Source organism: Notothenia rossii, assembly GCF_949606895.1.
Source record: "Notothenia rossii genome assembly, chromosome: 7".
Classification (NCBI taxonomy): Eukaryota; Metazoa; Chordata; class Actinopteri; order Perciformes; family Nototheniidae; genus Notothenia; species Notothenia rossii.
Genome location: NC_136905.1, coordinates 4849186 through 4864426, shown reverse-complemented (window position 1 = coordinate 4864426; position 15241 = coordinate 4849186). Strand labels below are relative to the sequence as shown.

The following is a 15241-nucleotide window of genomic DNA, read 5'->3' as shown; positions in this document are numbered from 1 at the left end:
CAGAGCTGAGATCAGAGCAGCCCAGCTGATCTCTGAGAACCTGCAGCTCCACAGTCTGAATAAAGAACACATGATGTACGTTTAGAAAACAATGTTCATGCTTAACATATTCAAGGTTTAATAATCAGTTTATAGCTGCAGAAGTACAGAATGTAGAACTTTATAAAGTGGAAACTCCAAACAGGTTAAAAACTGTAATATACACAAATGTAAAAGAGCTCAAAATTAACAAAGATAAGAAACTGAGGTAATTTATTTTGGAGCCAAGGAGGAACGAACACCAGTCAGCGCTGGGCTTCAGTCTGCAATGTTCAAAACAACAGATGAAGCCAGAAATCTAGGTGTAGTCATGGACTCTGACCTGAGTTTCAACAGTCACATTAAAACAGTTACTAAATCAGCTGACTATCACCTAAAGAACATATCTAAAAGATCTATCTATCGATCTATCTACTATCTTCAGTAGACTGGACTACTGCAATGGTGTCTTTACAGGTCTCACTAAAACATCTATCAGAAAGCTGCAGCTGATTCAGAACGCCGCTGCTCGAGTCCTCACTGACACTAAGAAAGTGGATCACATCACTCCTGTTCTGAAGTCTTTACACTGGCTTCCTGTGTGTCAAAGAATAGATTTCAAATTACTGCTGCTGGTTATAAAGCTTTGAATGGTTTAGGCCCAAAATACATTTCTGATCTGCTGCTAAATTATGAACCATCCAGATCTCTCAGGTCTTCAGGGACGGGTCAGCTTTCTGTCCCCAGAGTCAGAACTAAACATCGAGCGTACAGTTATTATGCTCCCAATATCTGGAACAAACTCCCAGAAACCTGCAGATCCGCTGCAACTCTGACTACTTTTCCAGGCTGAAGACTTTTATAAGATGCATGTCAGGTGTTTAAGAGGTTCAGAGTTAATTATGCAACATAGGGTATTTCAATTTAAAGATCAACATTGCTCTACAACAGTCAAATAACTAATATAAAGCACAGGAGAAGAGAATAGACTTTAGCCTGAAGATACTCAGTGTGGATCAGGATAATATCAGCCTGATGTCTGCAGCTCAGAGTCAACACAACTCTCACATGTTAATCTCAGCCCAGAAGTAGAAGATGGAGAACTGACTTGAGAGTCTCCAGTCTGCAGTCTGGACTCTCCAGAAGATCACAGAGCCGCTTCACTCCTGAATCCTGAAGATCGTTGCCACTCAGGTCCAGCTCTCTCAGATGGGAGGGGTTGGACTTCAGAGCTGAGATCAAAGCAGCACAGCTGATCTCTGACAAACTGCATTCACTCAGTCTGAATAAAGAAAACATAATGTACGTTTAGAAAACAATGTTCCTGCTTAACATATTTAAGGTTTATTAATCTGTTCATAGCTGAGGAAGTAGAGAATGTAGAAGCCAACAAGTTAAAAACTGTAAGATACAGAAGGAGAAAAATAGCTCTCATTCATATTAAAGACAACGCGCTTCTCCTTCAATAAAAAGTGGAGACTTCACATCTGAAACTCTGCTCCTTCTACACTAACTCATGATGTGCAGCCAGACAAATCAAAACCCACAGAAACTGATTCAACTCAAGATCACAGAGTTTACAAAGAAGAAATATATCAGGATGAATTTTGAAGAAATGTGATCAAAATGAAGAGAGAACATATATTTCAGAAAAAGTGGAGCCATAAATCCAAAGCATCTTCAGTTTGAACTATATACGCATCATGTAGCTTTATAGAGATGTTGGAAACAGCAAACGCTGAAAATATTTGTTAGCGTTTGATATTTTTAATAGAAATAATTAATGATCGTCTTCACGTGATTATAATGTCATTTAGCTAAAAAATACATGACAGATTATAAGATGAATTTCAGGTTTTTAAGAGGTTCAGAGTGAATTATGCAGAGTTCAATTTGTCCTTAACATTGCTCTGCCACAGTCAATGAACTAAACCACAGAAGAAGAAAATAGACTTTAGCTTTAAAGTTCTCCTACTATGCTATATTTAGGCACACATTATGGGTCTCAGATATATATAAAACATGTCTATTATGTGTTTTGCTCAAAATACCAAACAGATAATGCATTTTAGACATCCCTCATATCCCTCTATTCCAGCCCTCTTAGAGAACTGCAGGTTCGGGGTCCTTAGCTTGAACACAAATAAAAGAGGAGGGGGAGCTAATGCCTGCTCAGAATTACCCAGCAGATTCAGCCTAATGCTCCTGGGATTAAACGCCATGTCAAGTTCCAAACCACATCAAGGAGTATTTGTGAAACAGTGTGGAGCTCAAATACATTTGCTCTTGCGGGTTTACCACAAGGTGAGTTCCTTTTCTTATTTCCTGCTTCTTCACACACATGCTCTCCAGTACAGGTTAGCTCTGAGTGTTAGCGATGCTAATGTAAACAAAGACCATATTACGTCCAAAACAGTCGGGCATTGTTTCTGATAGCAACGTTTCAGATAGGGCCGTGGGTCCACATTTCAGATATGACGTCATATCGGACGCAAATCTGGATCAGCTCCGTTGTAGCCCCGTTTTTAGAGATTTGGTTACCGAGGAAAAGAGAGAGGGTTTTATTTGCTGACGCTACGTGAGTTCCCTGACACACCGGGGACACATGGTTATGTATAAAAGACATACAAAAGTGCATTTTGCACGATAGGTCCCCTTTAAGATACTCAGTGTGGATCAGGATAATATCAGCCTGATGTCTGCAGCTCAGAGTCAACACAACTCTCACATATTAATCTCAGCACAGAAGTAGAAGATGTAGAACTGACCTGAGTTTCTCCAGTCTGCAGTCTGGACTCTCCAGAAGATCTCTCAGCAGCTTCACTCCTGAATCTTGCAGATGGTTCTCTCTCAGGTCCAGAACCCTCAGATGGGAGGGGTTGGACTTCAGAGCTGAGATCAAAGCAGCACAGCTGATCTCTGACAAACTGCAGCCACTCAGTCTGAATAAAGAAAACATGATGTACGTTTAGAAAACAATGCTCCCGCTTAACATATTTAAGGTTTATTAATCTGTTTATAGCTGGAGAAGTAGAGAATGTAGAAGCCAACAAGTTAAAAACTGTAAGATACAGAATGTGAAAAGAGCTCTCATTCATATTAAAGACAACGCGCTTCTCCTTCAATAAAAAGTGGAGACTTCACATCTGAAGCTCTGCTCCTTCTACACTAACTCATGATGTGCAGCCAGACAAATACAAACTAACAGAAACTGATTCAACTCAAGATCACAGAGTTTACAAAGAAGAAATATATCTCAGGATGAATTTTGAAGAAATGTGATCAAAATTAAGAGAGAACATATATTTCAGAAAAAGTGGAGCCATAAATCCAAAGCATCTTCAGTTTGAACTATATACGCATCATGTAGCTTTATAGAGATGTTGGAAACAGCAAACACTGAAAATATTTGTTAGTGTTTGATATTTTTAATAGAAATAATTAATTATTGTATTCAAGTGATTATAATGTCATTTATTTAAAAAATACATGACAGATTAAAAGATGAATTTCAGGTTTTTAAGAGGTTCAGAGTGAATTATGCAGAGTTCAATTTTTCCTTAACATTGCTCTGCCACAGTCAATGAACTAAACCACAGAAGAAGAAAATAGACTTTAGCTTTAAAGTTCTCCTACTATGCTATTTTTAGGCACACATTATGGGTCTCAGATATATATAAAACATGTCTATTATGTGTTTTGCTCAAAATACCAAACAGATAATGCATTTTAATGCACGGACACACCAGACCGATTATCGGCGTCGGTGGGCGTCAGGCCGACGATGAGCGTCGACAAGCCCTACTCAGATTGGTGTGTCCCACACCGCCGGGTCTTTCCAGCCGGGCCGACGCCTTTTCGGCCGAAAACCCGCAGATTAAATCGTTCAAAGGCAGTCGGCAAAATAAATCACTCTGATTGGCTGTGAGCGAATCAGTGCATGAGAAGTGAAACGGAAGTGAAGGACCCAAACAAACTATTAAGAAGGCAAATGTGCGATTTCATTTAACTCCAGCTCTCGACACAGGTTCGGGAAAGCCCCGTGAGCTTCTCGCTGTAGAGTGAAAATGGAACGCACACGCTATTTGTTGTTTGTTTATATCACGCAGTCTGTCTTCCGGTTGTTGCCTCTTTTGAGTGACGAATACACAGTACCGCCGCCTGCTGGTAAGGAGAGTTATTGCCACTCACGCACACGCAGTTCGTACATGCTTCTTGTCCGTCGGCTGAAGTCTTTGCGGTGTGTTCCAGTGCGACACATGGCCAAGACGCAGGAGACGTGAGGCGATGCAACAGTCGGAGTCCGTCTGTGTCAGGTCTTTGTTGTCAGATTGGTGTGTCCGGGCCTTTCGACATCCCTCATATCCCTCTATTCCAGCCCTCTTAGAGAACTGCAGGTTCGGGGTCCTTAGCTTGAATAAAAATAAAAGAGGAGGGGGAGCTAATGCCTGCTCAGAATTACCCGGCAGATTCAGCCTAATGCTCCTGGGATTAAACGCCATGTCATGTTCCAAACCACATCAAGGAGTATTTCTGAAACAGTGTGGAGCTCAAATACATTTTCTCTTGCGGGTTTACCACAAGGTGAGTTCCTTTTCTTATTTCCTGCTTTTTTACACACATGCTCTCCAGTACAGGTTAGCTCTGAGTGTTAGCGATGCTTGCTAATGTAAACAAAGACCATATTACGTCCAAAACAGTCGGGCACTGTTTCTGATAGCAACGTTTCTGATTGGGCCGTGGGTCCACATTTCAGATATTACGTCATATCGGACGCAAATCTTGATCAGCTCCGTTGTAGCCCCGTTTTTTAGAGATTTGGGTACGGAGGAAAAGAGAGGGTTTTGTTTTCTGACACTTTGTGAGTTCCCTGACACACCGGGGACACATATTTATTTATAAAATACATCAAAAGGTGCATTTTGCACGATAGGTCCCCTTTAAGATACTCAGTGTGGATCAGGATAATATCAGCCTGATGTCTGCAGCTCAGGGTCAACACAACTCTCACATATTAATCTCAGCACAGAAGTAGAAGATGGAGAACTGACCTGAGTTTCTCCAGTCTGCAGTCTGGACTCTCCAGAAGATCTCTCAGCAGCTTCACTCCTGAATCCTGCAGATGGTTCTCTCTCAGGTCCAGAACCCTCAGATGGAAAGGGTTGGACTTCAGAGCTGAGGCCAGAGCAGCACAGCTGATCTCTGACAAACTGCAGTCCCTCAGTCTGAATAAAGAAAACATGATGTCACTTTAGAAAATAATGCTCCTGTTATAAAATATTTAACCTGTTAAGCCCCAAGCCTGTTTTTAAGGTCTCAGGCTCTAAAATGACATTCCCAGAACAAATTGATGCAAAACAAGTGACTTTTGACCTTTTTAGAGAGGTTTAGCAAAAAAATAAACACCTCTGGGGTCATTTGGGTGGATTTGCCGTTTCTCTGGAACCCATTGGTCGATTTTGATGACTGACACCTCTTTTTAACCGTTAGAGCCAATAGAATCTAGGGGGAAGTTCCTAAATGCATCTACACGTTACCATGAGGAGTGAGAGTGATTCGCACCCAGTTTGCAAAGGTAATGTTATTTTCCGTTTTGGTCCCGTAAAGCTACGTTGTGTGTTATCTGGGTTTGCTTCCCCTGCCACGATTTTTGGTCGCTCAGTGATTTTACTAATACTTCTAGAATCTTTGGAATCTGATATCTTGTTTGTGCAGATCAGATAAGTAATAAAGTATTTATACCGTGAGTTCTGTGCTAAGTGCGTTAGCATTTTTTCGCTCAAGGCTAATTCAGAGCCTTTGTTATTACCCTTGTGTTTTGTTTAGCTAAAAATTGTTAATATTGTCTGATGGCTGAGTTTCTTCCCGTTAAGTGGGTATGACACAATCATAATTTGTTAAATGTTAAGAAGCCCCCAGATGCTGTTTCTTGCAAGATGTTGATAGGTCCCCTTTAAGATACTCAGTGTTGATAATATCAGCCTGATGTCTGCAGCTCAGAGTCAACGCAACTCTCACATATTAATCTCAGCACAGAAGTTATAGATGGAGAACTGACTTGAGAGTCTCCAGTCTGCAGTCTGGACTCTCCAGAAGACCACTCAGCAGCTTCACTACTGAATCCTGCAGATCGTTGAGACTCAGGTCCAGATCTCTCAGATAGGAGGGGTTGGATTTCAGAGCTGAGGCCAGAGCAGCACAGCTGATCTCAGCCAAACTGCAGCCAACCAGTCTGAAGATAGAAACATGATGTAAGTTTAGAAAACAATGTTACTTCTTAAGATATTCAAGGTTTAATAAGACAGTTACCGACTGCGTAACTTTTTTGCACTTTACAGTGTTTCATGACTGAACTCTGCTGTAGATGTGTACTGTATTCTACTGTGTTCCTGTACTGTAATGTACTTCACTCATATAATTATACAATTATATTTTAAATGGTCAGATAGCATTCGAACTAAGCATTCATTACTGAAGTTTAGAGGTTCATGTTTGGACCAGTCCCTCTTCAGAGACAGACAGCTGGAGAATGGGGACTCTGCTCTCTGTCTGTGGAAGCAACAAAAATGTTTTACACACATCGTTACCAGCACCCACCTGTTTATATCCTTTACTGTCAATACCGTTTATACTGTACATATTCATCTGTTTATAGCCTATTTATAATTATTCTATTTATAATTATTCTTATTATGTAGACACCTGCACTGCTATTTTGCACTTCTGGTCAGATGCCAAACTTACATTTCGTCACTATGTACTATGTAATGACAATATCTGAATCTGAATTAGTTTTTGTGAAGGGCAGCTTTTGATTTCAGCCCGTTTACCTTATTAAAGATTGTTGGACTTGCTCCAAACTTTCAGTTGTTAAGTCGTGTTTGAGGGTTTCGGCTGTTAGAATTAATTCGTGAGGGAAAAGTTTTTACATTTACACAAAGTCCCTCATCTCGAATGTGAGAATGATTTCACAATAGTGGATTATTTACTGTGGCTGTTGATGCCAAGGAGCACAGCCAGAGCTCAGTTACACCTTTTCTACTTTCCTCTTCTAGGTTTCTTTACTCTAATTTACTTTGTTTCAATACTGTACTCCACATCAAATCAGACTCCTCTTCAGGTCAGATTACAGTAGAACCAGACTCTTACTTTGTGTCTGAGGGACCAGGATCATTACTGAAGTCTGGAGGTTCCTCTTTAGACTGGTCACTCTTCAGAGACAGACAGCTGGAGACTGAAGATTTGTCCTCTTCCTCATCATTCAAATCTCTCATGTTCTCCATTCTGAGAGTTGAACTTACCCTGGAGACAAATAAATAAAGATACGCTTTCTAATGCAAACATTTCAATCAAAACCTTCGTAATGATACATTTTGGTTTAAATATGGGCTGTCAACAAAAGTTTTTAACACTTGCAATTACTACGAAAAATTAACGCAAATTAATCATATCACCAAGTTTGACCCAAACACACAACAGCACAAGCTACATGTATTGCACTGACTGGAGACCACTGGAAAACAGCAGTGGTGTAAAGTAACTAAATACATTTACTCAAGTACTGCACTTTTAATTAAAAGCTATTTTTAGGGACCTGTACTGTATTTCAATGTTTCACTACTTTGTACTTCTACTCCTCTACAGTTCAGAGGTAAATGGTGTACTTTTACTCCACTACATGTTTTCAATACCTTTAGTTACTTTACAGATCTGAATGAATGATATGAAATATAATCAAGTGTTAAATCAGACTTTAGCTCCACCTGGAGTAAATCCACAAGCTACCCTGCAGTATACAAAGTCATTCAAACTAGCTGCACCTTTACCAGCTTTGAGAACGCTTTCATGATCAATCATTAGAAAACACATCATATATATTATTCTGAAATGGACCAATCTGCACAATGACTACTTTTACTGTTGCTACTTTAACTATATTTTGATGCTTATATTTTCTACTTTTAGTAACATTTTGTATGCAGGACTTTTACTGTAACAGAGTATTCCTAACAACGCTGAAGTTGGCTTCCGATTCAGCAGTTTAGGGGAAAGTTAAGGGACATTTTATTTACAGTGCTGAGCGAACAATACTCTGCGTTTGTACCTCTTAAGTCGCTGCCAGGTCCTGATCCAAAACCACTATATCTACACTCATTAAATCTAGACTAGATTATCCCAGAGAGGCTAAATATTCTTTATAACACAGTTTTAGATTTGTGAAACCTTAATTCTACTTGTGAAAATACAACTGAGGGAAATTAGATTTGTCAACATTTGTATTGAGAAAGTCAGAGCAGAAGCCCACGTCTCTCCATTTCATTTCTCGTCTGCATTATCATGTCTTATTTTTCACTTCAAAACTAAAGTAAAACAAATAATGGTTAAAATGGTAGCCTAAGTTAGCATTAGCTAGTTAACTAGTCATTCCGTATATACGTTTTTCTTACCTTCGTAATCATGAATATATGATTTGAACCCTTTGTCCAATTTGCTGGCTCAGGATTTAGTCGTCCGGCAAATTCGATGAACATCGGTCATTTCCAATTTCGGGAGCTCTTGTAAACACCGGGTGTAGAACGTTGCCATGTACCGGAAACAGCTGAGCAGTTCCACGTACAATGCGGAAGTGACTGTGCATGTAGTGTATTCATGAGTGTATTCTGCATTCTGATTCAGTCCAGAAACTCATTTTCCCAGCTGTCCTTTCGGTTCTCATTTCCGGTCCTGCGCACAAACTCCCTGCTTGTCCGCGTTGAGCGTCATGACAACAGTACGATGGCAGCAAACAAGAGGGTGAGAAATGTGAGTTGTGTGTGAGGACTCGGAGGAACAACACATCGGCTTTTACGGACCGGCTTGTGTACGTGAAGGTAAGAGAACCTCGGGAACAAACCTGAGTGTGTTTAGTCACCAGCTGAGGGGATTTCTATTTATATATATATAAGGCTGTTCTTATATCTGCTCAGTATCCAGGTAACTTGGAGAGCTAGCTAATTAGCTAAGCTATAGTTAATTCTGCCGGCTTGACGTTAGCTGCGAGATAAGATTTTTAACCGTTCTGCTGTTCAGCTTCTGAAGGCATGTGTGATTACTTTAAGTGTTTGTATGCTCGGTCATATTGGATATATTTGCAATAACAACTCTTCTTAGTTATAGAACAATGAACCCACAGGTGTTTGGTCTTCAAAGATACAGAGGCTTTATTGTCGTATGTACAATAATAGCTATAGTGTAGCTGTTGGCATGTGTCGACTGCTTTCTGTCTTCTATAAGATGGGACTGTTAGTTATCCTCTGGTGATTCAGTTGCTCTGTTCGCAGTTGTGTAAAGTAACTAACTACATTTACCCAAGTACTGTACTGAAGTACAATTTTGAGATACTTTAATTGCATACTACTTTGTACTTCTAAATGGTCTACTTTTCCTCCACTACATGTATTTAATACCTTTAGTTAATAGTTACTTCACAGATGTGGATGAATGATGTGAAATATAATCAAGTGTTAAATCAGACTTTAGTTCCACCTGGAGTAAATCCACAAGCTACCCTGCAGTATACAAAGTCATTCAAACTAGCTGCACCTTTACCAGCTTTGAGAACACTTTCATGATCAATCATTACATTACATTGCATTTACATTACATCATTATAACACATTTCATATATATTATTCTGAAATGGACCAATCTGCACGATGACTACTTTTACTGTCGCTACTTTCACTATGCAGACGGATGTTTGCATGTCACGTCTCACAATTTCCCTCTTGTCTTTTTCACTTACTCTCTCCGTCCAATCAGAGGCAGCATGTCTCTGTTCAAGATCCCTGATTGGTGGTCGGCAGCGCTTGGCGAGGGGGAGGAGCTCGACCAGGGATGCCTCTGTGTTTCATTTCATTGTAGTTTATATGGTTTTGTACACAAATACAATGTATATCATGATGTATGTTCGCAAGAAAATAACAGACATATCTTAAAGATCCAAAAGATCTACTGTGTGCTAACTTTCATTTGCCGCTCTGCTTTGTGTTACATTTCCCCCACATTTCTCCATCCCAAAATCAAACCACTTTGACACCAGACTTTAATTAGAAAACCAGTTCCCTCTAGAGTTAAAACAAGCTAACCAGCCACAGCCAGAACATGGTAGCTAGGTGACAGTATGTTCCGTTCTGATGTATATAAGTCATTGCTTATTGGGAATAAAGATTGAGCATTTGGAATTTGTTGCTTTGAGTTAATTACTTTCAATAGTGCTTAATGCTTTTATTCACTGATGTGCCATTTGCAGTGTGCCTGTACAATCTTTATGTGATTTTTTGTTAAGATTTTGGATTCCTTTCTAATCCCCAAGTGGTAAACATTTTTTAAATTCAGCACCACCCAAATAGAGCATGGGAATGACCATTATATACTTCTATCAGAATGTTTTATGCCCCTTTACACTATAAACCTTTACTTTGAAATATTCAGCTACCTCAAACATGACGTTGATAACTAAATGATGTCCTGAAAACCTTGACACTCCCAAATGCCTTCTTTTATACAATTTACTTCAGGTTGAGTAAATGAGACCAATTAGTCACATTAACTTTGTGTTGTTAAAGAAATATCTTGTTTTACCTTAGCAGTGCTAGCACCACACAAAGGGAAAGCAATAACAGGCTGGCTGCCTGCTGTTAGAGGTAATAACTTCCGTCCTGACTTATCTCATGTAACATCTGTCACGCTTTTTGTTTACACCTTAATACAATGGTTCCCAACCGGGGGTATGGGGACCCCTAGGGGTACTTGAGGGGTAAGCAGGTGCCTGGTTGCCCGCAGGGTGCGTTCTAAAAGTAGCGCAAGTAATCGCCAAATAAATAAATAACTTTTGTCTTACATGAATACAGAAAATAACGATGTTTCTTTTCAAATATGACGGATAAATGTGACTATTCAGAGGGGAGCGGATATTCTCCCCAAACGCCAACAAGACCAGCGAGGGAGGTCCGGCTGACGCCCTGCTGCTGGAGGTCCAGCTTAAAAACGCCATCATCCAGGTGGAAGTGGGCAAGTTTGTCTCGTAAGTAGACTGAAACTCTGGGAGAAGGCCCTCAAAGGGTTAAAATAGATTGCCTTATGGTGGAATATATAGGTTGATATACTGTATATTTAGGTGATGAATGGAGAGTCTAGTGGTAACATGTAAGTAAATGATGTGCTTACTATGGGGTGCTCTCCATGGAGGATGGAAAATGACATAAGTATATAAAAACAATAAAAAACTAAATGATTAAATCCCGATAAGGGAAAAAATAATAGAATAATTGTTGGTATAAACAAATCAAACAAAATGGCCAGAGGGCAGAAAGTAAATGCAGAATTATAGATTTTAGTCTACAATACATTATAATAATACATTACATTCATACACTTAAAGAATACAATGCAAGAATTGAACCGAGAGTATCAAAGATATTTATTTCTGAATAAATGGCAGCTCCAGAATAACATCCAGCCTATCCAACGTGGCTATGACTATCAATTACACCTTTTTATCCTGTGGTAGTTTCCCTGTGCAAACACATTATTTGATATACCTAGTGCAATCTAGATGGCGCTCAACCACCAGAAATTCTAGCTTTGAAGATAAAAGAGGATCAGTTATAGCAATAATCATGCAACATGGTACAGTGCTTAAGTCATCTGAGCCTCCGTGGCACACAATGTTATATTGTGCGTTTAAAATTATGTGTTTGGGTCGAGAACAAGGTGTCTCAAACGGCCAGGGAAGACATTTTGGGAAATTCGCTCTTTTCACCACAAAATTGTGCCTTTCATCCTTAAATTGGACTCTCAAAAACCTGCTAAATTGTTAGCAAACACCTATTTCTGTTCACAGATCAAATTATTTTGTAAATGGTTGTTGAGAAATAAAGGGTGTTTTTGTTTTATGTTGAAGTGTCCCAACCGACCCGCTTCTCCCAAAGTACGAACACATTATCATTATTATACCCCACCCTAATGTTCATTTTATAGACACTTTTTAATATATATATTATTTTGAACACATTAGCTATATGTTGTTTCCACAAGTAAAATACAAAAGCATTTTATTTGCATGTTTCACACATTTGTTTTACATTTACATGATATGCCTTTTGTAAACCATGGCTAGATTATAAGATTAGTTTTTTGTGAATAGTATATTGTAGTTTATAAAACGGACAAGTCAAATCAAGCAATCTGATTGGTTCTTAGCCGTGATTTACTGAGCGTATACCATGGGTAGAATTGTAAGTTACTTTTCACAACAAGTCAGTATCCCTCCGCGTCTACGAAAAACAGTATACCGATGGGCTGAAAAGCAAACTGCCTGCAGGGGGTTGTCGACCCTCCGCTTCGCGTCGGGCCGAACCACGCCCCTTAGCTGTGATATAATGAGCATATACCACGGCCTGTCGTGAGCTATTGCTTAAATATCTGTAACGCCAGGATTCCGCCGGGTCCGTCTGCGCCGAAGTTTTGTTCCGACCTCCGAACAGCTTCATACCCCACCGGGCGCGTTTCAGGAGCTGGCTCGCAGTTTTTGTGTATTGGGCATATTTCCTGGACTTCTACAAGAAAGTAAGTAGGCTGTGTAGTTAAATGGTTTATTTTTGTGTCTGTTTAAATTGTGTTGTTATTTACTATTTTGTTGTGTTTTAGCCTACAGACAAAGTTAATAATAATAATTGTAACAGTCCAGTTATCAACGACATGAATAAAATATGTGTTGTCGTATTTTACTGGTAAAAGAATGCATTCATCATCATAATTATTCTATACATGCAGAAGGGAGGTGGCAGAGCAGAGAGGCTGCCAGGTACGTGGCGCCAAGGGAGCAGTTTCGAGGTTAGGTGCCTTGCTCAAGGGAACCTCGGCAGTGGCCTTGGAGGTGAAATGGCACCTCTCCAGTTACTAGCTCACTCGATATTTTTTTTTAGAAATAGCACAGCAACAATAGATCAATGAAGGACAAAAAAAGAGCAGGATGCAGAGAGAGGAAGAACATGTGTGTTTCAACCGTCACAAGTAACGAACATTAAGGTAAGAAGGGTTTACCATCAGGATATCAAACATTATTCACAATTGTACATCTATTATCTCTGCCCAGGTGTTGGGTATTTGTTGTTGTCAATCCCCTCAGGAGTGAAAGCTTCATGTTGTCTCCGTCCATATAGACAGGTGTCAGCAAACACAATCAGCAAAATGTGGTATAAAAGCACTACGAAAAATTAATGTAAAACTAGATACATTAAAAACATGTCAGAATAACAATAATAACATTCAGTGCTATTGCAGCACTTTCTCTCCAACAGCCTGTCAGACACTGAAAACCCTCATCATGTGCTTCTTGGTATTGATTTTCTGAATATCTTCATGGAAATGTTACTCACTGCAGTTTATTTAGACTATTTTTATGAATAAAAGTTATGCAATAACAGAGTGTAAGGTATGACCGGGAACATGAGTGTAAAATAGTCACGTGTGATTAATTCAGTCGGGCTGATTAAAGCAAAAAAGTCATCATTTAAAACTGTTCTTCGTGTTCTCCGTAGCCGTTTTTCTGACTGTTTCCAAAGATTTGAGGGACAGAAACTGAAGGAAACGAACCAAATGCAGGATTACGCGGCTGCATGCACTGCCTGATGGTTAACAATATTCCCTCATGGACCTGGAAGATAAACAGGGAAAATACTCTTGTTATATAACCAACAATCACTTTAAACAGAGACCTCTTAAAAAAATGTTAATAAGTTCCACAAAAGTTCAATGTGATATTCACAGAGACATTTATATTCCTCAGCTTTCCCACTGGTGGGTTTATTTATTTAAAATATATAATATGTAACATTTCCGCATTAAAATGTCTAATAATGATTACACCTATAGTATTTATAAAACATGTTTTAGTTGTGAACATCCAATACCTGTTCTTTCACACAAGTGAAAAGCTAGCGTTAGGCTTTAAACTTTAAGGAACTACATCACAGTCACATGATTTAACATCACAGCCAATGAGGAGATGAGTTTCTCCGTGATCAGCGCGATGATGTTATTATGAATTTAGCCACTCGTTAGCAACCGTCTGTTTAAAGACACTCTTGGAGCTTTATATTATTTAATAGGTCAACTTTTATTTTCTTGCTGTTTTTGTGTATAGTGAAGGTATTATTATTTAGTGTCGTTATTGAAGTGAGTTAAAGTAATTTTTATGCTTTTATTTTGAAGGCATGTTTGGGCACTGGGTGATTAGAGCACCTGGTGTAATTGTATATATTGGAGACAGGTAGAGGTGGGAGTAGAGCACAAGTAGGCACATGTTTTTTTGTGATACAAGCCACAAGGAAAGCCGAAAAAAAGGAAAATAGGAAACCTGTTCATTTGTTAAAGGTAGGGTATGTAAGTTCGAGAAACCAGCTCAAGATCGCTAGAATTTGAAAATAGACAGCCAGAAAAAATCTGCCACTTCCTTATAGAGCCCCTCCTCCAACACACACGAACGCGCACATGACCAATGAGGGCACAAGATAAGTTTGTGCACAGATGGAAGGCTGACAGGCAGGTAGGCCATCCAGTTACTTTAGCCGGGACGGCTCAGATGATTGGTCGAGCTTTTTACAGAGCCACGGCTTCCACAGATTATATTTTTTAATGTATTTTTTGTCAAAGCACTTCAGATATTCATTGCTATCGGGATGTTAAGAGCATTCCATGGAATATAACAAAAGTGCATCTCGAGCCGGTTTCTCAAATTTACACCTTTAATGATATTGGATTATGAAAATAAATGCACAAACGGAGATTCTTGTCTGGACTTGGATCATTGCCCTGCATTAGATTCAATTACTGGTGCCTCAGCTGTTATTTTAAGTTAATTATCAATTTCTGTATGATTTTGTCCGCTACAGACACATATAAGCCTCAAAATTCAGAAGTGTAGTATTTATTGGATATAAGTCCAACGTTAATATATTTTTAAAGTTGTTAATCACATTATTTCAGACGTCAAACCAAATACACATTTTACTTTAAGACAAAGGAACAGGAAGTGCAGAAATGCTGAGTCATTTCAGGGTCTTAGGATTTGTTCCTGTGGTCGCTCGCTGCCATCAGTGTGTGAATCAGAAGTAAAACATATAACGGCCCGTCTACACTACAGGCATCGAAAAATGCTTTCAACGCTTCGCCCATTCAC

General features: G+C 39.3%; 2 protein-coding genes and 1 long non-coding RNA gene across 6 annotated transcripts in view; 1 reads left to right on the top strand and 2 right to left on the bottom strand.

Moving 5' to 3' along the window:
- The window catches only part of LOC307012802 (uncharacterized protein), a 32525-nt gene extending 23902 nt beyond the window's left edge, over nt 1-8623 (bottom strand). For all 4 annotated transcript variants that reach the window (XM_079639982.1, XM_079639980.1, XM_079639983.1 and 1 more), the window contains exons 1-7: nt 8466-8623; nt 7168-7320; nt 6077-6250; nt 5070-5243; nt 2787-2960; nt 1127-1300; nt 22-55 (exon numbers count right to left, since the gene is read on the bottom strand). In XM_079639982.1, coding sequence (XP_079496108.1) covers nt 22-55; nt 1127-1300; nt 2787-2960; nt 5070-5243; nt 6077-6250; nt 7168-7301 — 864 coding nt within the window. In that variant the 5' untranslated portion in view covers nt 7302-7320; nt 8466-8623. The remainder of the gene's footprint in view (nt 1-21; nt 56-1126; nt 1301-2786; nt 2961-5069; nt 5244-6076; nt 6251-7167; nt 7321-8465) is intronic.
- Nucleotides 8624-8734: 111 nt separating this feature from the next.
- Nucleotides 8735-10241, top strand: LOC307012875. Its single transcript, XR_013800750.1, has 2 exons — nt 8735-8888; nt 9820-10241. It is a non-coding gene; the product is annotated as an uncharacterized lncRNA (long non-coding RNA).
- Nucleotides 10242-11455: 1214 nt separating this feature from the next.
- LOC307012871 (NACHT, LRR and PYD domains-containing protein 12-like) overlaps nt 11456-15241 on the bottom strand; it is a 29105-nt gene continuing 25319 nt past the window's right edge. Inside the window, exon 15 of the mRNA XM_079640071.1 lies at nt 11456-13717. Within this exon, the coding sequence (XP_079496197.1) occupies nt 13710-13717 (8 nt within the window). The 3' untranslated portion in view covers nt 11456-13709. The remainder of the gene's footprint in view (nt 13718-15241) is intronic.